The sequence below is a fragment of the Phoenix dactylifera genome, unplaced genomic scaffold (genome assembly GCF_009389715.1).
Source record: "Phoenix dactylifera cultivar Barhee BC4 unplaced genomic scaffold, palm_55x_up_171113_PBpolish2nd_filt_p 001473F, whole genome shotgun sequence".
Classification (NCBI taxonomy): Eukaryota; Viridiplantae; Streptophyta; class Magnoliopsida; order Arecales; family Arecaceae; genus Phoenix; species Phoenix dactylifera.
This window is the reverse complement of record NW_024068787.1, coordinates 67,248-89,819: the sequence shown is the minus strand read 5'-3', so window position 1 is coordinate 89,819 and position 22,572 is coordinate 67,248. Positions and strand designations below refer to the sequence as shown.

The 22,572-nt window shown below is 36.4% G+C and overlaps 1 protein-coding gene across 1 annotated transcript in view; it reads left to right on the top strand.

Moving 5' to 3' along the window:
• Positions 1 to 22,572, top strand: part of LOC103698142 (regulator of nonsense transcripts UPF2-like) — a 44,050-nt gene that overhangs the window by 3,141 nt on the left and 18,337 nt on the right. The window contains exons 3-6 of the mRNA XM_039122348.1: positions 3,417 to 3,484; positions 6,888 to 6,975; positions 13,446 to 13,648; positions 17,953 to 18,303. Of these exons, the coding sequence (XP_038978276.1) occupies positions 3,417 to 3,484; positions 6,888 to 6,975; positions 13,446 to 13,648; positions 17,953 to 18,303 (710 nt within the window). The remainder of the gene's footprint in view (positions 1 to 3,416; positions 3,485 to 6,887; positions 6,976 to 13,445; positions 13,649 to 17,952; positions 18,304 to 22,572) is intronic.

Sequence of the window (22,572 nt, the reverse complement as noted above, 5' to 3'; positions counted from 1 at the left end):
GCAAAGAGTAAATTGAAAATAAGCTAATCTTGTGAACCCAATCACAAATCTACACTTAACAAAGATTAGAGACTGAGACCAAAATGCATATTCCAAAGAGATCAAAACCTGATCGAAAATACATACTTTGCAGAGATTAAAACCTCAGTCAAACCATTGTGGAGATGAACCCTACCCCTGGAAGTAAACTTGAGCTCCACATGCAAACTTCAGCGTATTTAGAAAACCTAGCATCCACAAAGGTTCGACTTCAAATTACTGAAAAACCAGTACTAAAAAAACCATATGAATGATCCAAAGATCTCACGAACAGAGTGTCACACTCAATTTCAGACATTGTAGTGGAATGAAGCAAGAGAATTTTCATGCTCAAGGTCATATACAGTAGTGTGTAATCTAAGGAAGGGGAATGCTGCTAATTAATTAAACAAACATGCCCTTTCAATCCCCACTAAGGCTAGGCGTAACTTCTCCCAACAAAAAAAAAGAGGACGATAATAGCTCAGGGGAAATGTTCTATTCAAGAAATATGGGTTTTGTCAATTGTTTTTTTTGAAGTACAGTTGGTTTAGCATGGTAGATGGGTTTGACTTTAAGAAAATTTTATAAGAAAGATGTGCTAAATTTAGAATTTTCATTAGGGAATAATGAAGTCTGTCGGTTTTCCAGCAGAATCATTAGAAGAAGAAAGGGAATTAGGAGGAGGCATATCAGATTTCAAGGTGCCTCATCTCTATGTCGAGGTTAGATTGTATATTGCTAGAGTTGGTCTTCACTGGTGGTTGGTGAGTGAATCCAGTTAGAAATATGTAGAGGTCTGTAGGTCTGTGAGGGCAAGAAAGGGATTTGGGAAGGGAAGGGTTTTGAAAGGGGAAGGAGGGGGTGGGTGAGAATGGAAATTCTGCATGGTCGAGGGTTTAGCAATCAACTAAATGCAGTTTGTGACGTCTCATTTTGAAAAAAAATGCAGATTCCCTATTTTAATAAAAGGCAGCTTTTGTATTTTACAAAGGACCTAGTAAACTTAAACTTTTCTTAACCTAATTTAACAATTGTTTAACTAAAACTCACTTCGCATTGTACCTTAAGTATAATGGTTTTAGTAAAGCTATGCATCCAAAGAGGCCCAAAGGATGTATATATGAGAGCTAATTGCACATGCATCAATGGTTATAATGGATCAGTAAGTAGATGCACTTATTCCAACTGAATTGAAAATCTCACACCTTGCTCGTGCTTGAACTTTGATCCTAGGTGTTTTCCTTTTTTTTTTGGAGAAAACATGGCTTTAAGTTAATGATGAAATTTTGGGTTTTTTCCCCTTTTTTGTTGGAGAAAACATGGTTTTAAGTTATTGATTTGGTAGTGGTAATTTAGGGTTCAATCAACAAGCATATTTTCTTGCCATGAACTAAGTTAAATTGAGTCCAAAAGTATGTGAGAGTAGGTTATCGGAATTTGGCCTAGTGGACTAATTAATTGATTTTCTATTAGAAGTATAACAAAGAAAAATATTCATGAAAGAACATATAGCACTTTGATCCATGGTTGGCCGTGCTATCCTGAATTGCCTTGTTTGGGGCGTATCGAATTGGACTAGTAGGCAATCAGGACAATTTGCCCTGTTGGCTGAAAACAAAGGCTGATCGTTTGGTTAAACCCTTCTCTTGATCGATTAAACCCTCTCCCTAGTTCGATTAATCCCTACATGTGGCGTCACCAGTCAGGGTCCCTCCTCTCCGCGTCTCTCTCTATCTCTCGCTCTGTTAGGGTTAGGGTTACAGTTCCTCTCGGCCCTTTCCTTTCCTCCCTTCTTCCTTCCCTCCCTTCCTCTCCCTCTCTCTCTCTATTGTTCCACTAGGGTTAGGGTTAGAGTTCAATCCTTGCCTCCCCCCTTCCTCCCTCCCAGTTTGGTACTCTAGGGAACAACACGGTATGGACCTGTACCCTGTCGAATCGGTAGGCGGCTGGTAGGCTTTTCGGTACTGGTTTAGGGAACCTTGCTTTGATCAATGGATGTTCCAAATGAAAAGCGGCAATAGTTTGGGAAGATTCAAGACCTTTGCAAGTATGATGTTGTACTATCATAGTGTGGTTACAGTTACTGATGGGGGAGAATCAATGTGGCAACAAGGAGCCTTGAAGGTTTGTAGCAAGAATTTAAGTTGGTATCTTGGATCAAGGTGGAGAAGATCATCCATGGTAGTGTAATTAATAAGTTATTGTTGCAAGATGATTGGTGCTAGTGTATAGTCCTAATTGTAATATTTTCTTTACTTGTTGAAAGCAAAAACAATCATCGAGGCAAACAATGAAGGTCATAGCTAAAAGTAGGTCCTAGGATGGCCTTTTTCTGATAGACTAGAAGTTCATGTTGCCTAGGCACTCACTCAAGTTACAAGTGTCTCAATGTGCAGAACATGCTATCCTTCTAAAATCTCACATAAGGATAATTCTGCTGCACGAACATGCATATGCACACATAAATATATTAATGAATATGCATAGGTTTCCAATATTTGTTTACAATATTGTTTGTTAGGTTGTTTTTGACAACATAATGGTAACCTGTGATAAGAAAAGAACTTATATATAATAAAATAAAATTAGAAAAAAGGTTTGACACTTTCATAGAATCATTTGAAATGATGGATATTGTAGTGTCATCATTGCATTTATGTAATGTTCTAAGTGCTGCCTTTTAAGCTGATGTGAGTAAGAAGACTATAAATTACAGATGAGAGTCACCACTTTTGAAGGTCCTAAAAATCTGTGTTTGGATAACTTAGTCATAAATGCCATAAAAGATAAGGGAGAAAATTGGATCGCACTATAGGCTTAGTTCAAGGGAATTTTGTATTATTTTTATTATTACTTATTACAACTTTATTAGTTATTATTAGGAGTATATCTCACATCTTCTAGAGGACGGCCCTTGGTGTAATGGTAAGGTTGCTCCATTGTGACTTAGGTATTATGGGTTCGAAACATGAAAATGGCCTCTTTGTATGTGGGGTTGAGGCTGTATACATTTGACCCTCCCCACACCCTATAGAGCATTGTGCACTTGGACACCCCCTTTTTTTTTAATCTCACATTGTTTGTGATTCATTGGTAAAAGAGAGAGCCTTCCTCCCCAATATATGAATGGTATGCCACATAGTTTGTTCATCTTTTATTCTTTTACAATCACCTCAAGATGCAGGTGATTAATTTTGCTTAAGTTGTCACTAATGTTAAAGTACAATTGCCTCATGCATATTATCCAAATTTATTTAGATTCACATTGTCAGTTTGAGTTGGAAACTCACACTCTTAAAGTGCAACATATTATTGCATACTGGTCTGATTTTTTAATGCTTCATGCACTTTAGTTTTACTTGATTATAATTGATATTTGATAATGTGATATATAGGAGAAATGGAGCATCCGGAAGATGAGTGTCGGATGGTTGGTGAACATCATGGTAAACATGATGATGAGGTAAGTCTAGTTCACCTGATTAGTGATATTTTATAGTCCATAAGTGCAAATATTAAGCAACATTATTTAAAGTTGATCGTTGATCTTAAAAAGTTAGTTATCTCTATTTTGTTTTATATATTATATTTACTAATATGTATTTGTGAAAAGCACTTGGTCTTCCTTTTTCTTGGAAATGATTAAAGTAATCTATATTGTGCTGGTGCCTATTGAAGGCTGGCACACTATATGTATTGTGCCAAGTGTTTAGGATAGCTAGGCATGGTTCTGAAAGAGAAATGCAAGGTTTAAGCCTATACCGCTACATGCTGTGTTCTATAATGATGCCGTGTTTAAGTTTGTATTGCTACTATGCAACGTGCATCGCTGGGGCACACATCAATATAGGCCTGTACATGGTGATACAAGTTGGTATAGATGACATACAGGCACACACTGGTTTACAATGTTGATAACCTGTTGGGGTAGACTGTGTCATACATATAGCACGGTATAACAGACTAATTGTTGATCTTTTGCGTATGGCAGGGTGTTTTCTTTACAATTAGAAAAACCCAATGGTTCTGAAAGGGAGATGTAAGGTTTAAGCCTATACCGCTACATGCTGTATTCTATAATGATGCCGTGTTTAAGTTTGTGTTGCTACTATGCAGCATGTATCACTCGGACACACATCAATATAGGCCTGTACATGGTGATGCAAGTTGGTATAGATGACATAGAGGCACACACTGGTTTACGATGTTGATAACCTGATGGTGTAGAATGTGTCATACATATAGCACGGTATAATGGACTACTCCTTGATCTTTTGCATATGGCAAGGTGTTTTGTTTACAATTAGAAAAGCCCATGACTAAATTTGCCTATGATGATCGGTATAATAGGTTGGGATTGAATGTGATTAACAAAATAATTAGAATTATAAGAAGATTAATCAGATGCATTTGAGGAAATTATGATTTTAATAGAAGCGGAATAGATAAAATGAAGATGAATTATAGATATATTTGAATAAGGTCTGTATCACCATTCTTAGGGGTTGTTTGGTTGACAAGTTTTAGTAAATAATAGATTAACAAAAACCTCAAAAATGATTGAGTTTTACAAACTTGGTTGTTTAATTGTTTTCTATAAAACTTGCTTTGCCAAAAATGACAACTCATCAAACCTAAAAAGGAGGCCTAATGTCAAATAGATTTCCCCAGTTTTCATAAAACCTGTTTTAGTGAATCATATTTTTAAAAAAACTTATAGACGATCAAGCAGCCTATTAGGATCTTTTAAGCGCTATATTGTGTCGCTCAAATCAAGGTCGGAGGAACCAGTACCGGTTCTCCAGCGGCACGAGTTGGTACGGGCCGTGCTGGGCCTGTACCGACCGAGGGCATGGTACCATGGGAGAGAAGAAAAGAGAGAGAGAAGGGGGAGAGAGGGAGGGAGGCTGGCGGAGGCCGCGATCGGTTTTCTTGTTTCGTTCGGCCTCCGCTGGCCCTCTGCGGCCTCCGCCGGCGTTCCAACCTCTCCCTCTCCCTCTCCCTCTCCCTCCTCTGCTCGCTCTCTCTTTCCTTCTCCTTCTCCGGCTCCGGCAATGGGTTTCGTTTCTCGGAACGGCCGGAACTGCTCGGTTCGGGATTTTTCTGCCGACCTTGGTTCAAATAGATGTAGGAGTAGCTTTGAAAAAGATGCAAATAGGTAAAAAAGCATTAAAGCAAGCTGGATGTTGCTTGGGATCTAAAAATCATAGAAGTCAAGAAGTCAGCTACTTTTACAAAATCAATAAGTTTTTAACAATATGATTTTGAAAATAGAAAAATTGCTAACTGATTGGAGAACTTTACATATCTATAATAACAAGGTTGATGAACAAAATTCTACCACATACTGGAATTAATCAACTCTGCAAGTTATGCGAGAGGATGTTGAGAACAAAGATCAAGATTGATGACATAATCTTTATAGAACCAATATGGATTTATACTAGGAAGCCTAATAATGGAGAATAGTTTCTTGCTTAGTGAAATTATAAAGAATTTAACTAAGCAAGAAAATATTTTTTTTGGTTGTTATTAAAGGTATAATGCTACACATGGATTCAAATACTGGTGGAATGGGACAGTACCACCGGTACCACATCATTCTATTGTGAAACCAGCATCAATACATGTGTCGGGGTATGAAACAGTATGTACCAATACATACCACTTGTACTAGTCTGAATTGATGATACTGTACTGACTGTACTGGTTGGTATCAACAAATTTTTTAATATTTTTGATTTCAGTTTCGGTACATATTAGTCGGTATTGATACCGTATTGATACCATACCATTCCAATGGGAAAATCATATGTGGTTTGGTACTGTATTTAAAACCTTGGCTATAGGTAGTGGTTTCATGGGCATTTTGGAAGAGTGCTAAGCATAAATGTTATATGGTTTTGAATACTAGGAAAAAAGTTCTCGGCATGGATGATGGACTTGATAGAGATGCTAATGTTGTCACATTTGGTAAAACTTAGAAGATTAGTCTAACAAATAAGTACTAAGATGTATGAGAATTGGGACAATTGAGGATACTGAAATGGTGTGGGCATCAGAAAGGTAAATGTTTTCTTTGGCTGCATAGGGTGCCTAGATGCTCGCTTTCACATTAGTTTTGGGTAGAAAAAAGGGGCATCGGAGCGCACGAGGCTCCCACCACTATGGGGTTTAGGGAGGGTCAAATGTATGCATCCTTACCCTTGTGTGCGGAGAGGTTATGGTCAATTTCATACCAAATTAGATAAACTAAAACAATAAAGAAAGTTACTTATGTGTTCATACACTAATTTTTGCAAAAAGATATATAGAAAAGGTAACATTTACCTGCTATGGCATAACTACCATCATGAATGAAAACATATAACATAGTTATATGCAGTTCATGAGTATTTCATGAATAAATATGAGTAATTTGTTGGCAATGTAGAAATTGTGATTTATTAGGTTGGTTTGTTATTCTTTTTTCCCGGATTAGAGCTCAAAGGTTCTTTTAGCCAATAAAATATATAAGTAATTTTTGGTAATTTGGAAATTTGTTGCTATTTTCTTATTTTTTTCATAATATGCTGGGGTGCCATTCTGGTGGCATTGAGCTGGGAACGCTACCAGTGCATGATACACTAGTGCTGTTTGGGATAAATAACTATAGTCCTATTCAATTTCTTGTTCTGCAATTAATTTTACATAGTGAACTCAGAATTTATAATTTGCATTTGTTCTTGTAAACCTCGTAGGCTGATTGATATTCATCAGATATTCGGTACTAGTAATCTGCTATATGATCTTCAGCTGGTTTTCAAGATCAGAACATGCAACTAACACATAACTGAACCTTATAAATATAATTTTTTGCTTTGCAGGAAAGTGCTGCACGTCTTGAGGAATATAAGAAATCAATTGAGGGGAAACTTGCTCTTCGTCATAGCAATCTGAATCCTGAAAGGCCTGGTAACTATGTAGCGAAGCATGTCATCTTCATAAATTTTCTGTTGTTTTTTGACTGTATTCTGCTAGAAAGTTAGGGATTCAAGTTTAGGATTAGTTACTACTATTTCATGATCGTGTTAGATGTCAAAAGGTTACATGAGCCCTATCACCTTGACATTTAATAAAACTAAAACAAAATGATCTATGGACATCCAGACATCAGAATTTGCCCCTCTGCAAATGCAAGTGACATACCCAATAACATTTTTAGGTGAGGAGATGCAATATTTCATCACAAGTGATGGCATGCAAAAAAATTGGTAGGTACTTGGACTATATTATTTTTTTTTCCAATTCTGGTTGTGATACCCCAAAATTATGAAGGGAATTGTTTCTACTGCTCCTCACCTCAACAGCTGATAAGCAAACCATTCTTTGTGTTGTTACAAATTTTTATTATTGATGCTGTCAGATGTCCCTATGCAAAAAAATATGGAGTTTTGGATTCCCACAAAAATTAAGGTTTTCTTTTTGCATTCTAGTGAAATTGGTCTTCTTATGTGTGAAGTATGGAGGAGAGGTGGCGAGCTATGTCTGTCCTTTTTTTTAAAAATCTGATACAAGATCCCTTGTCCATGTGCCTGAGTCCTGCACCCCCCCTCCAACCCACAAAAAAAAAAGGAAGAAAAATCCAGCATCAGTTGGCTACATACAGTTGTTAGCAGTTTCAACCAAGACTCTGGTGTTGGCATGATATGCTTATTATGGTGGAATATAGTATGTCCACTTGGAATGCGCTGGTATGGAAAGTTATGCTAGCTTGCAGATTCATTTTGTTTTAAATAGATCAATTATATTGCTTTGTACTAGTGCTTAGACATGTTTTAGACAAATAAATATAGTCTTAATTAGTCCGTAGAAATTGGGAATCATTAATCATCTTACATATCTATACATACTGGGATTTAACACTTGCATTGCGTGATTTGTCAAAACTAACATTTCTGAACAGTTGTATACACCTATTACAATACAAATAAGCTCAAATCTATGATATAACAATATGAGTATATGCAACTATTTTTACACGTTAATAGCAGACTTTTAGTGGTGTAAAAATATTGTCAGTACTATGGGAAGTTCATATTACTAATGGTACTAAGGAAAGCTTATATACTATGTCATACCAATTTATAATCTTTGGTCCAACTTTTATTGCTATTATGTTCAATTGTTGATCACAGTTTCAAATCCTATCAGAAAAGGTAGTTATGAAGTGATTCAGATCATTTTGCAAAGATACTAAAAGGTTGTTTAGATTGGGTATGGGTTAAAACAGGAAAATTCAGCATAAGGCTATACTGCTACATACTAGCATGTACTGATGCGTATTGAAACAACACAAACTGATACAAAGTCAATATGCATTTATACAGATCAGCACACTTGCTAGAGGTGTGCACCCTTGTACCGGGTGGATAAACTGTCAGCACATATATGTTGTTGATATTGCATGAAAGGGAAGGTGCTCTGAATGTTTATTACATCAATGTATGGCCGCAAAATCAGATTGAAAAAACAATTATATAGTGATTGACATTTCATCAGCCACAATTCGCAAACATTTGCGGTTGGAGAGAATTTTGAGAACTTGCTAGAAGACTTTCCGATCTGTAGATAAATTAGTGGATATTTCTTTGGACTTTCCAGGTATTGGGTTATGGTGTTTACAAATGGTTACCTAATTTTGCTGTCCTTAGGTACTGTTCATCATTGGAATGATTTTTTTCTTTTTTGGGGTCTAGGATAGCCTCCTCATTTAACTCTCATTCTTTTCTGGATACTAGACTACTCAATTACTTTGTACACTGAGTGGTTGATGAAAGGTTTCAGAAACTTTTCCCCCTTGGCTGGGCCCATCAAATTTATGTTACAGGAATTCTCTGTTTCCTTCAAAAAATTCAGTGAAAAATAGAAAAAAATTCAGAGATGGAAACATGCCAAGGGGAAAAGTTGTATTATTTGGAATGTTGGAAGCATGCTAAGGGGAAAAAGTTGTATTATTTGGAATGATTGAATGTACGATTCCAATGTTTTTCAGACAGAAAGTCTTAAACTGACAATATTTAAGGACAAGGTCATATCTAAACCAACAAAAAATGCTAAATAATTGTGTCACACATCACTTTGCAGTCTATGTTATTCAACTGCTTGATAATGATCTAAAACTACAGAGATGTAATAATGTATAATTGTTGACTTGATGTTAGGGATGGCAACAGGTTGGATAGGCAATTACCTGTACCCGCCCTGTACTTGCCTCGAGGCCGGGTGGGTAGAGTTAGAAGGGTCATATTGGAGGATTAGGTCGGGTAAAGCTGTAAAAATCATTATTTTTTGCATACAAATCATTTTTTTTTGCCTCATTAGGGGATTTGTGAAGAGTCATATATATCTGGGTTGGGCACGGGGCAGGTTTTGCCATTACTCATACCCGCTTTGGATCCATAGCGGGTCGGGTAGAGGCTAGAGTAAAAATATACGGCTTAGAAAGGAAATGATTTCTAAGGGTGGCTTAACTTAGTTTGGTTGGGCTTTAAAAACCATTTCACCCTGATTCTATCTTCTAGTTTTAAAAAAGTGCTAGAGTCAGACATCAAAGATAGGCAAGGGAGAGAGTGCAGGCATCTTGCAACCCAACAGAGAGCAAAACTTGTTTGCAAGGTTCGCCATCTTTGGTAGCGGATCTCGTACCGTTGCCATCATGGTATAGTGACAGTATCTTCGTAAGGGGTAGGTTCAGGTTACCAATACTCAATACACCTCTCATACCGCGTACCGGTAGGTATACACCAGTATTGACCCCTACGACATACCATACTTGGTTGAGTGATTAACTTAGCTAGTCTTCGCCTTTGACCTGACCAGGAGAGAATATATGGTCAAGCCTAGCCACCCTTCCTCACCTGCCCGAATGGAATACATATTTCCATCATCTAGTTGAGAAGGGAAAAGGCCCGACATGGAACTAGATCGTGAGTCTTCTAAACAATTACATTATGGAGAAGTCCATTTTCGTCATAATCGATCCATATCCTACCATAATGCCTGGAGAACCAGGCTTGCTTAGGTTTCCAATCTAGCTTACTATGCTAAGTGCGAAGGAATTTCTCTAAGATCGTACAAGCTAGCTAGAAGGTGAAATTTGGAAATGGCTATGAACAACAGAAATTTTCGCATATATGTTTTACCCCTCCATTTGCTACCCATGTCCCTTCATCCCCATCCTCATCCTTGTCCAAATCTTTTGCCTTCTTGTGCCACCATCCTTTGTTCTCTTTGCTTTTCTCTTCTACTCTGCATAGGCACTATGTGGAACCCTAGTTGCTCACAAAATGTGGCCATTTTTTAAAACTCTTGGTTCCATTTTTGAAGTTATGCATAAAACAAACTATATGTAGTAATAGAAGTTTCATCTTCTTTTCCATTTTATTCTATCTTGTTTTATTAATTTGTATTTATAATTGATTAAGTAGTATTTTCTTCATTAACTTCTATAATTTTTAGATTTAGGAGGAAATGTATGTGTATATTATTTATCTAGATCTACTTATGAACAATACGTGGTGAATAGTTAATAAGACTTGGTAAATTCAAGAAATTACTTGATTGAGTGATCCACATGGATGATCTAACGAATGATGATTGAAGGATATTGATTTTTAGATTTTGCTGATTGGGATATGCTAACAAATTCTAACTTTGGCTTAATTATAACCTGAGGTATCAATTTTTTTTATTAAATAATTGAATATGTTTGAAATTTGTGGTTTTGCCAACTTCCTGTCATATCTCATGGAGGAAAGTTTTGTCTTTAGCTAAAACCAAATGTCTGCTTTTGTTAGTATTCTTCTGTGAAGCTTAGAATGGACTTCCTTCCATATTTATATTTAAGATAAAGATGTTATCCAACTACTGCTTAATAGTTTTTAAAATAACAAAGTAAATTTTCAAGTGATGTTCTGAATTGTCTTGTCGAATAGTACATCTATGGTTACAAGTACTTTTATGAAGTTGATGGATTTAAAGAAGGCACACTGGGGTTGGTCATGGGTCTATTACCAACTATCAGGAATTTGGAATGAGTGAGGGTATTCTTAGTGAAAGCTATGAGAAATTTCACCCTCAGCTAAGTGATTATTAACAGATGAGATGACAGAGTCTGCTGTCTAGTAGCTCTCTTAGATGACACAGTCTGCTTTCTAGTAACTTTCTTACACAATGTTTTAGAAAAGGACTGATGCCAGCCCATGTCAGTCACTGGATGTTACAACACCTTTATCGACAAACTGTTCAGCCAGTACTCTGTATCCGTATGAGTGGGTATGTAGCCATCATTATGGGCTGTACTGATGCTACTTGAATCCTTGCTCTTATATGCTCAATCAGTTTTGGTGGATTTTTGGTATCTTGCTATTCATGATTTTCTTTCTCAATTTTTTTTTCTGGGTGTAATTTAAAGGTTTCTCAGCATTATACTTGTTCCACTAGTCTATAACATATCAAAGAAATGAAAGTTTTAAAATTTGGAATATATCGTTAGGATTTTGTATGTTGCCTCCCCCGCGCACCCCCCCCCGAACCCACGAAAATAAAAACTCTCCTTACCAGAAAGAAAATTTCCATGCAATCTCCTAGAAGCACTCAAATATCAGAAGCATAAAGAAGATATAGTGCCAAAAAATGTAGTTGCATAATTTAGATTCTTTAACATGTCATTGCACCATAATAAAGACACATTTCCTCAATTCCAATCTAATGGTATCAAAAATATAGACACCGTTGCTCTTTCCTGATGCCATATTATCGTAAATATTGACAACTCTATCATATTCCATTCAGATTCAGATCATAACACTCTATTGAGGTCACGTAGCAAGTTTTCCTTTTCTTTACTCTATAGTTTCTTCCATAAAAAAAGAGAAAAAAAGATAAGTGAACGAAATATAGAATATCTTTACCATAAATAAGTGAATGAATGATTCCAAATATCAAAAATCATCACATCTATCCATCAAATGTTTTCTTCATAGTTATGCATTATTTTTATTTTTAAATTTGATTTTTAACTATTTTCTGTTTTAATTCAGTCTGCTTTTATTTTTTACATTAAGTTTATTTTTTTATTTTCCATATTCAATTTTGTATCCTTCTAAACCTTCTCTGATGTCTGTTATATCTTCTTGTTAGAAATGGCTTATGGAGGATTGGATACCAAACAAATGTCATGAAGTTATAATTTATAATTATGTTTTCTTTCATACCTTGGCATAAGGAACAAAGTGAATCAATTAAGAAACACTTTTTTAAAAATAATACAACAAAATCCTATGATTTCTTGTGGCTTCTATAAACAGGTAGCTTCTTCCTTTTTATACCTCTGTTGTTCTAGATGCACGGTGTACATATATTTTTCCTCTATTTAACCCTCAGTTTATTCATAGGTGTTATTTATATATTTTGCTTTCTTTCTCCTTGGTACTTGACATGTAATGAATACAACGTACTATATTTTCCAATTTCTTTACAAAAGACAAATTATTTTCAATCGATATGATGCTTATTAATGAAAATGCAAGTCCAACTTTATGACTGTAGAAGTCTTTTATTTATCAATAATGTTGATCAGATGGCTTAGGGTTTTAAGTAAATAGTGAATTATTGTTGAAGCTTTTTATGTTTTAAGCTTGGGATTGGTGCTAGCAAGGTTTGAAGTCTTGGTGTCGGGCACCATACTGGTATGTTACCGGTTTAGTACGGGGACACACGCTGTACCTAGATATTTTTCGAGTCATTTTTTCTTACTTTATATCTCGGTACTGCTTGAATCTGGGTAGTATAGGTCGATATGTACCCTGGGTCACCTCGATACATCTTGGTATGCCTCAGTATGAGTCTGTACGGGTTCGAATGGGGCCTGTACCAACCCGAATACTGGGTGGTTTGGGGTGGTAGGGAAAACATTGCTCTAGCCTCTTTTAATCCCTCTGAAATCATGTCTTTTTTTTCTGATCTTGAACTGTAGTGGATGAAACATAGTTGACTCCAAGATGACCTATTCAATTGCTTCAGATCACGAGTTTTTTATAATTTTATGGCATTTGTCCTGTCATGTTTGGGCCACCATGTGACTGCCTAGCAGCCTATGTTAAATCTTTGACTGTTCCATATATGGTTCACCTGCATTTTATTTTTATCCGCTGAAATTTTTTTTGTGCATGAAAATTTAGACCCATGGTAGTTTTATCATCATCATGCACACCTTGCTTACACAACAGGTGTCCATAAGTTTTGCCCTAGTGATGCTGAATTTTCTCTCTCTCATTTCCTTTTGATAGATGCCCGAGTTAAATTATTATATTTATTCATCCTGTGCAGTCATGAGAGTAGATGTCTCTCTTACATAATAATATTTTGATGTTTTCTTCCAGACTCCGGTTTTCTCAGAACGTTGGACTCCAGTATTAAACGCAATACAGCAGTTATTAAAAAGCTTAAACAGATAAATGATGAGCAACGAGAAGGGTTGATGGATGAGTTAAGAAGTGTCAACTTAAGCAAATTTGTCAGTGAAGCTGTGGCTGCTATTTGTGATGCCAAGCTTAGAACTTCAGATATACAAGCTGCTGTGCAGGTATCAAATTGACAATTTACGTTTTTGTTCCTGCATTGCTTGCAAATATCGTCTTATCTTTGTGTCCAGCTTGAGCTTTGTTAGTTATTAGAAAACATCTCAAATCTCTACTGACTACTTGATAGGATTCTAGGACCTTTTACATCTATCCTTTTAGTTGGTGCATATTTAAATTGTATACCCATATAATATTCCTAAGACATGGATTGTGTGCTTTGTTTTCTTATTTTTCTTGCATTAAGTTTGGCTTTTTGTTTAAGAATAGTCAAGAAGAAAAACGTCAAATCATTTCATCATACTTGCAGTTGTTTCCATGTATCTTACTTTGTTTTGGTCTTTTTTGTGGTCCAGTTTTCTGAATTGGGAGTTGTTCTTGGGTTCTATTTTTCTGCTATTTATATCATATTTGGCCCCCCTTTTTTCTAATATTTGAATGTGATTAACTATTTAATCCTTACTGGGTTTGTCTCAGAAAACATTTAATTTTGTGAAACCATTTCTGAAAATCTTGGTGTTACAACATTTTTTTTAACTATTCATTTCTAATTTCATTGTTCTTAGTTTTGATCCTGCATTTACATCAGCTTTTTCATTTCAATTCTGTTTGCAGCATGCTCACAACCTTTTTAGTGCCTGACAGTTTGTTGTGTACTTCGAAGCTAGTCTTGTACTTGTCTTTAGGTAGAGCATAATTACAATAAAGTAATAGGTAACGTGAATTATGCTTTTTTCATTGAGTTTGGAATTGATGTTATGGGGTACATGATGTTTTGTCAAGTTACTAGGTGTCCAAAAGCTAAGGATCGCCGAACCGGTACCGGTCGGCGCCGATACCGGTTCGGACTGGTTCGAACCGGTATTGAACCGGCCACAGCGCACACACAGCGAAGGCGAGCGTGAGCACGCACAAAAATGCCACAACGCGCTACAGTGGCATTAAATGCCACTGTAGCACAGCTAGAGTGTATGGCTATAGTGGCATTAAATGCCACAGTGGACCGGACTTGGTGCCGGTTTGCACGGAGTCCTGGTCAAACCAGACGGAACTGGTCCGGTTCGGCCTGGTACCGGTCGGGGCCGGAACCGTTTTGTGTAGCCGAACCAGACCGGTCGGCGCAGGTACCGGTTCAGTATGGGCTGAACCGGCCGGTACGAGCTGTTTCAGCATATCTTGTCAAAAGGATATATATTTGATGTGTATGCAGATGTCTATATATTGTAACATGCAACTAATTGGATCTATTTTCTGATATTTGCTAAAATTGGTAAATGATAAGCCAAACTTACATTAAATTTGACTTCTACGTAGAATTACCAGAAGTTGATGTGTAATTGGAGGGTCAAGCCCATGAAATGTCTAGTTATTCATGAAATTCAATTTAAAGTGTTTAGATCATGGTTGGCGGAATTGTCCCGAATCGGGCAGTTTCGGCCGATCCGAGCCGTACCGGTGGCTCACCGGTACGGTTCCGGCAATAGAAACAAAATCCGTTGTCGGAGGCGGAGGAGACGGAAGAGAGAGAGAGAGAAGCGGAGGAGGGAGGGTGGAGGAGGCCGGCGGAGGGCCCTTTTGCGATTTACGCGGCCCTTTTGGAATAGTCGCGTAAATCGCAAACCGACGCCGGGCCTCTGCCATGCCTCCGCCACCCTCCGCCGGCCTCTCCCTCCCTCCCTCCCTCGCTCTCTCTCTCTTTTTCTCTCTCGTTCTCTCTCTTCCCTATCTGTTCTATTGTGTCCGTACGGGCCCGGCACAGCACGATACAGGCCTGTACCGACTCGTCCTATTGGAAAACTAGTATGGTGCCCAGTATTGGTTCCACCAATATTGGTTTGGATAGCACCTTTTGGAACTAGATATCATGGATTAAGCGCCGATTAGCATGACACAACATGATACGGATCATGTTAGTACCTTATAAGCATGCAGAACCAGCATGTTGTTGTCCGCATATAATTACTTGTTATGCTGCTGTGTGAAGCAATGGCATGGGATGGCATGGCAGGAATGACACTAGTATTATGCCAGCACCTTACTGGCACACAATTCTTCCATCTATGGGATGTGGAAGTGGAGGTAGGGGCATATTGCATCTGGGAGGTAGGGTGGTGGTGCAGTGTGATGTTTTAAGAAGGGTGAAGGATATATAGGAGAGTTTGAATCACCGTCATGGTGTGAGATTCTAGCAAAGCAGAGTGCAAAGGGGAGGGCAACTCATAGTGTTTCCATTGTACTTACACTAGTCTTTTCCCCCTATGCCCTTCTTGTAAGTCAACTCAGATGTTCCAAAACAGTTATGGATTTGATGCTTCACATTGTCAGGTGGATATTTGATTAGGATCCAGCTGGAAATTGACCTGAATCAGAATAGTTGATACCCTTGTTGTATGTATTTATGCATATTTACTTGCCGTCATCCCGAACTTTATTTTGTAACTCACAATCAATTTTGCTATCCATTTTCTTTTACTTAATCCTTCTTTTAATATATCAGTTGCTATTATCTTTTTTTTTTTTTTGAAAAATCGGATCCACCTGAAATGATTTTGACACCTTTATTTGTCATCTGTATGGTTTCCATCTTTCCATTTCTACGTCCTTGCTGAATCATTATTTTGTTATACTGTCTGGGCCAGATCTTCTTCATCAATGTATTTGAAATTTTGAATCATTACTATGTACTCCTAGTGCAAATCCTCTTTGGTAGTTAACAAAGTCCTTTTTCATTGTTCTATGGTCCCATCATATTTTACAAGGATATCAACATCTTTATGGTTCATGGATTATGCTTCTAATATGGCTTAGAGCTCTATCTATTCAACCCCCATCTTTGCTAGATCTGGGTTTCTTTCTTAGTCATGTTTTATGTGAAGAAGTTAATATGCAAAGCTGCTTGTTCAATGACGGTTTCCAACCTCTCTGCCTTGGAATTCTTGATGTAATCTATTTTTCATGTCATTTATCAATCTGAGACCTTTTTCTTATTAATTATGTATTACACTCTAGGTTTACTACTCAGTTACTTTGTTTAAGCATCTTTTAACTTTAGATTTGCCTACACGGCCCAGCCACTTAGCTGATAACTTCTACCATAAGGTCCCCTTTTGCCTCCATTCATCTGTCTTATCCTTATATATTTTGCCATTATATGTCAATTATCAAGGGCCGAAAGAACATAACCACCACCTAACTCTTACTCTTTTCTCTCTTAGTGGCCGTTTTTACTAGTCTATGCTTGGTAATCAAACGTTACCTGGGGGTAACTTGACATTTGTTATGTCATTTGTTATTGTTCTGGATGCTAGGTCTGCATCTGGTGATGCAAATTAAAGCTCAGGTTTGTTCTGATGTTCTACACCTGCAATTCAGGAATAGCTTTAAGGGAATGAGTTAATGTTGACAGATAAAAACCCTTTAGGATATATCCTTAATGAGTTAATGTTGTCTACACGCTCTTGATGATCTATGGTTTCTCTTACATTTACCTGTTTATGGCACAGTTGTATAATTTAGGGATAATCAATATATACAGTTCAATAAGAATGAGTGTAAAAAAACACACCACAAAATTAAGATAATCTTATTAATAATTTTGTTGTTCTTCCTTGCAATGTCAAGTATTTTTGTTCCACCTCATTGTGTTATTTAAAAAGGTCAAAAAACTGATCCATAAGAGTCAGAATCGTGCAGCATCATGAATCAATTTTATACATTCAGGCATCTTATTCTGCTACATGGGAACATTCACTTATCTATTACTCTGATTATTTTTGTTGATCAGTCTTTTATAGGTTCTCATAGCAGTTTTTTCTCCACTTTATTTTCAGAAAACTCCAAATAACATGCTTTAATTAACAGAGTCATGCCTTCTTGAGTAGAGTTAGTCTCATCTGGTTATTTGTTGACTGTACCATGCTGCCAAATTTTGTCATTGTATGTTTTATGCTCGTCTGAATTTTTTTCAGCGGTGTGCTGGCTACAAAGATAAAAGAAGAATGCAAAAGCAGGGTCGATAAGTCCTTTGTCTTAAAAGAATTTTTTCCCATGCTAAATCAAGCTTACATGGAGTTGGATTGACTTGCTATCTCGAAAGAACTACAGTAAAAACTTGTAGTAATGCTGTATCTTATATCTAGGTGTTAAGTGAATTGCTGCATCAGCATGGAAGGTTGATGACTTAGTGTTTTAGTCTGGCTGCATAAACTATACTGTAGAAATAAATCTTTACATTAATGGTAACATGCAAGTGCTATTAACTTGTTTTGATGCTATAATCCTTTTTTTATTTATGTGTTCCTGTTTGTAGGTCTGCTCATTGCTTCATCAGAGATACAAAGACTTCTCTCCTTGTCTTATTCAGGGCCTCCTGAAAGTGTTCTTTCCAGGAAAATGTGGTGATGATTTGGATGCAGATAAAAACATGAGGGCAATAAAGAAGAGGAGCACTCTAAAACTTCTAATGGAACTTTATTTTGTTGGAGTTGTTGAGGATGCCAGCATTTTCGTAAATATTATTAAGGATCTTACTAGCTTGGAACATTTAAAAGATCGGGATGCAACTCAGACAAATTTGTCCCTTCTTACCAGTTTTGCTCGACAAGGCAGATATTTCTTAGGGCTCCAGCTCCATCAGCATGGACAAGAAGTTCACGATGAGGTACTACCTAGAATTTGCTAAGTTTTATGCTACTGCTTTTGTAAGTTGACTTAGTATGGATAATGGTTAGGTCTTGTTCTGCCAAATTGGTGGACGTATTAATGGGAATTTTGAAATTGTTTGCATATGTGTATATATTGTTCTATTTTCATTGTAAGACAATGGAAGCCAATTATTTTTATCACACCCCAGCACGTATGTCATCTAATAATCTGGATATTAGTCTTGTTATGTATTTAGGTATCAAAAACCTACCATCATTTGTGAATACATGGTTTCAAAACTCTTGGAACGGGATTGTATGACTGATATCGTACGTTCGATGTAAAACAGGCATCGTTATAGGTGCTGGCATTGCCAAAACTGTGTACCGGTATGTACCAGCCATACTAGTCTGCACTACTCCATACTGGTGTGTAACAATGGTATCCTACCAATTGTACCAGGACACACCAACATTTTTTCATTTTTCCTAAAGCTCTTAGTTTCGTTATGAGCCCATTGATACCAGAACCTTACCATTCTAATGGAAAAATAATGTAGGATTCGGTACTGGTATTTAAAACCTTGTACAAATATATGCTTCTACACTAAGTACTTACTATTTTCTTTTCTTCTTTGATATATTTAATGCTCAGCATCGTAGTTTCTATGTAAAGTAATATAGGAATACTCCAATTGTTTATTAACATGATCATACTAGCCATCTAGCACTAGTGAGATTTCATCCTCGTTTCATTATAGATTTGTGCTCATAATTGTTTTGAAAAAACTAAAAGTCAAAAAAGATGCATTTTTGATATACTAATAAATATCACCATCTGCTTGTTGCTGGGAGTAAGTTTGCTGATATGTGGTTGCATAATCCATCTCATAGATGATATTAAACAAGTGGACAAGTAAATACAATATTGTCTAGTTTGATAGATTGTAGTTTAAAGAAACTTGTAAGTGGTATTGCTTTTATGTGCTTGATAATTCAATATTTAATATGCTAGATAATATTTTATAGTTAGCTTACCCAACTAGATATATTGTGGTCAGTGTTCAGTATTTAATTTGTTGAAGCTTCAATACCTTGAACAATCATCATGTTAGGGCTTAAAGTGGCTGATATCTCTTTTTGGACGGTTGTGTTATCAAGTAGATAATCATAATCATGATCATCTAGCCTTTTTCCAACTATTTGGGGTCGGGTTTATGAATCCTTATTTGCCAAGTATCCTTTTCTAGGGCTACCTCTGATGTTGTTCGAAATTTCTTCATTTCCTTTCTCACAACCTCTATTCATGTTAATTTAGGTCTTCCTCTTCTTACCTTTAACACAAACTAAAGTACCTCTCCTTACAGGAGCCGCCTAAGATCGTTGTTGTACATGACCATACCATCTCAATCGATTTTCAATCACTTTATCATTAATTTGTGCAACCTCTAATATATTCATATCTTAATCTATCTTTACTAGTTTTACTATACATCGATCTTAATATTCTCATTCTGCCACACTTAATTTGTTTTCATGTACCTTCTTTATCACCCAACACTTTTAGCCTACAATATTGCGGGTGTTACTGTTATTACAATACTTATCCTTATGTCTCCAAGGTAATGCATGTATCATATAATATCCTATATGCACTTTCTACTTCATCCATCCAGCTCATTCTATTGTATATATCTTCATTTATCTCCTCATCATTTTGTACAATAGATCCTAAATTATGAAATCTATTTCCGTGGTATCTCTTGTGCATCAATCTTATTTGATAATATGCCTTCATTTTCATTCTCATTAAATTTACAATTCATGTATTCTCTTTGTTCTACTAGTTTTTAAGCCTTTATCCTCTAACCTTTGTCCTCTATAAATTCAATTTAGTATTTAATCTAGCTTTCTTTTCATTGATCAATGCTATATCGTCTGCAAAAAATATACACGATAGGACATCTTTCTGAATATCAGCTATGAGTGGAATGTGTTGTGGTCAGTGGTTGAATTTAATTTACTGAAGCATCAATACCACGGAACATCATTATTGGATGGCTCGAAGTGGCTGATGTCCCTTTCTAGATGATTATGTTATCAAGTAGATAATTCATGAAAAACCCTTTTAATTCACTGGTTAGTATTGCTCGACCATAGTGATGTAGGTTTTAGCTTGCTCTTCAGTTTGTTCTTCATGGGGTAATGAGAAGTTGATATTCTTCTCGCACTAACCTACCTAGAGTGGAGGTGGACTACAATTTTTCTAGAGGCTATTAGAATGTTGTACTTCACATTATTGTTTACCAACAGTGACATAGTGTAATTTTCATCATTTTGGTGAAGAGAACTTGAATATTCTAAATAATGTCTTCTGGGAAGATGGCAACTTTCGAACTATTTTTTGTATTCATAGGGTTCAGTGATGCCATCTGTGTTTACTTAACTGATCAATCTCCTCACCAGATTCCCTTGGAACCATCACCCCATTTTTGGGGTCATTGGATGAGCAGATGACAACCATAACAATTTATGTATTGCATGCTTGTGGTATTTGTGTAAATTAATTAAAATTTAATTTGGTGCCTTCATGTGAAACTTCAATCTGCCATAACCTTGGTGGCATTGATGTGTGGGGTTCATAGTGTTTAACCTGTTCCTGAAGTACAGTTCCATCCCCTATTTTTTTCTGTTTTGCCATATTTGTTGCGAACAATTCGACACATACCATTTCCTCTATACTATCTCATTCTCATGCTGTCGTTCATGCTATTAAGTATTAACCAAATTAGTGAAGGGGTATGCAGTGATATGATATGCATATATTTTAGTCTATATAATCTTTTTATTGTTTTGTCATGTATGCTAAAGTTGATTTGAAAATTTACAGAAGAATAATTCTCTAAAAATTAATCTTCGTAAATTAAATTTAACATGTATGCTGAGCGGAACTCAATCTCAAGAAGGTTTGTTCATTTTTAAGACTATTGCCTTAAAGAAACACATCAACAGATGAATAGAGAATGGATATAGAATGATCCTGTTAAAATGGATCTATGTGGTACTCCACCTTATGCAGATTCTGTGTTGTCTTCCTGCTTATTTGACTTATATAGAGTTTGAGCTCTCTCTCCTGAAATGTCTTCCTGCTCATTTACATCATCACCCTTCACGGGTTGAGTTCCCATGTTGACCTCCTTAATGCTGTTTGAAGAAGCTAAAGAAGGGTTTCTGATACACTGGCTGATCCATTGGATGGGCATTTTCTCAAAATGATGTGTGGACTGGCTTATCCATACCAAATAATGATCACGGACTTTTGCATGGTGGCTTAAGCATCTGTCTTCCCTACCTATGCTAGAAATGCCTTCAAGCAATATGTCCATTTTACTTCAGTGGGCGATACTTTCTTTAGGTATGCTCAATCACCTGAATTGATTCTGGAAAACCAAACCTGTAGGGCTTGAACCAGAATTTTCTTAGGCTCATATATTCCTTTTTCTGATTCAGCCTAGGACATTTGTGATAAACTGTTACATACGGCTATGGAGCGAGGATGGATGGAGGATTGGGCCAGGTTTAAATTATGAAGAAAATCCACTATTTTGCACCCTTTCTGATCAAAGATTAGTTAGTTTATATCTAGATTCAGCAAAAGTATGCTCCAACAAACACTGAAAATTTATTAGTTTTGACTGACCAGAAGGCAATTGGCATGTCCTGAATGGCTACATTTATATGTTCATAAATAAATTACTGGACATAGATACGTTCAGCAGCTCAGCAGATGCTGTGAATTCTGTGTCCATCAATCTTGGAGGTTCATCTCTTTTTCTTTTCCAGGAAAAGCATGTCTTAACTTCAGCTATAAGTCTATTTTAGTCATCCCAGAATATTTCTCTCATTTTTCAGTTTTTGCAATGGCTTAATATTATACTTTGCCAAAAATGTGAGAATTCTTCACATGCATGATGAAAGCTGTGTTCATGTTCCATTTTATCATAAAATGTTGGCATTGGGAAGAAAGAGTAAATTGCACTTAAAAGCTTGCTCCTATATTGGCATGTATTGGTATAAAAAGCATAGTTGCAGCACTGTTAATTTCAGATACTTATTGTTCAGAATTTGTCAAAGCTCATTTCTTCCTTAGGTACGGTAAGATTGACTTATTGGCTGTATGAAACATAGGTCACTCTTCATAGGCTTTCTTAAATTCTTATTAGATTTTATTTTGTTCAGTAAGTACTAGATTGGTCATCTTTATTTTCTAACTGTATGATTGCAGA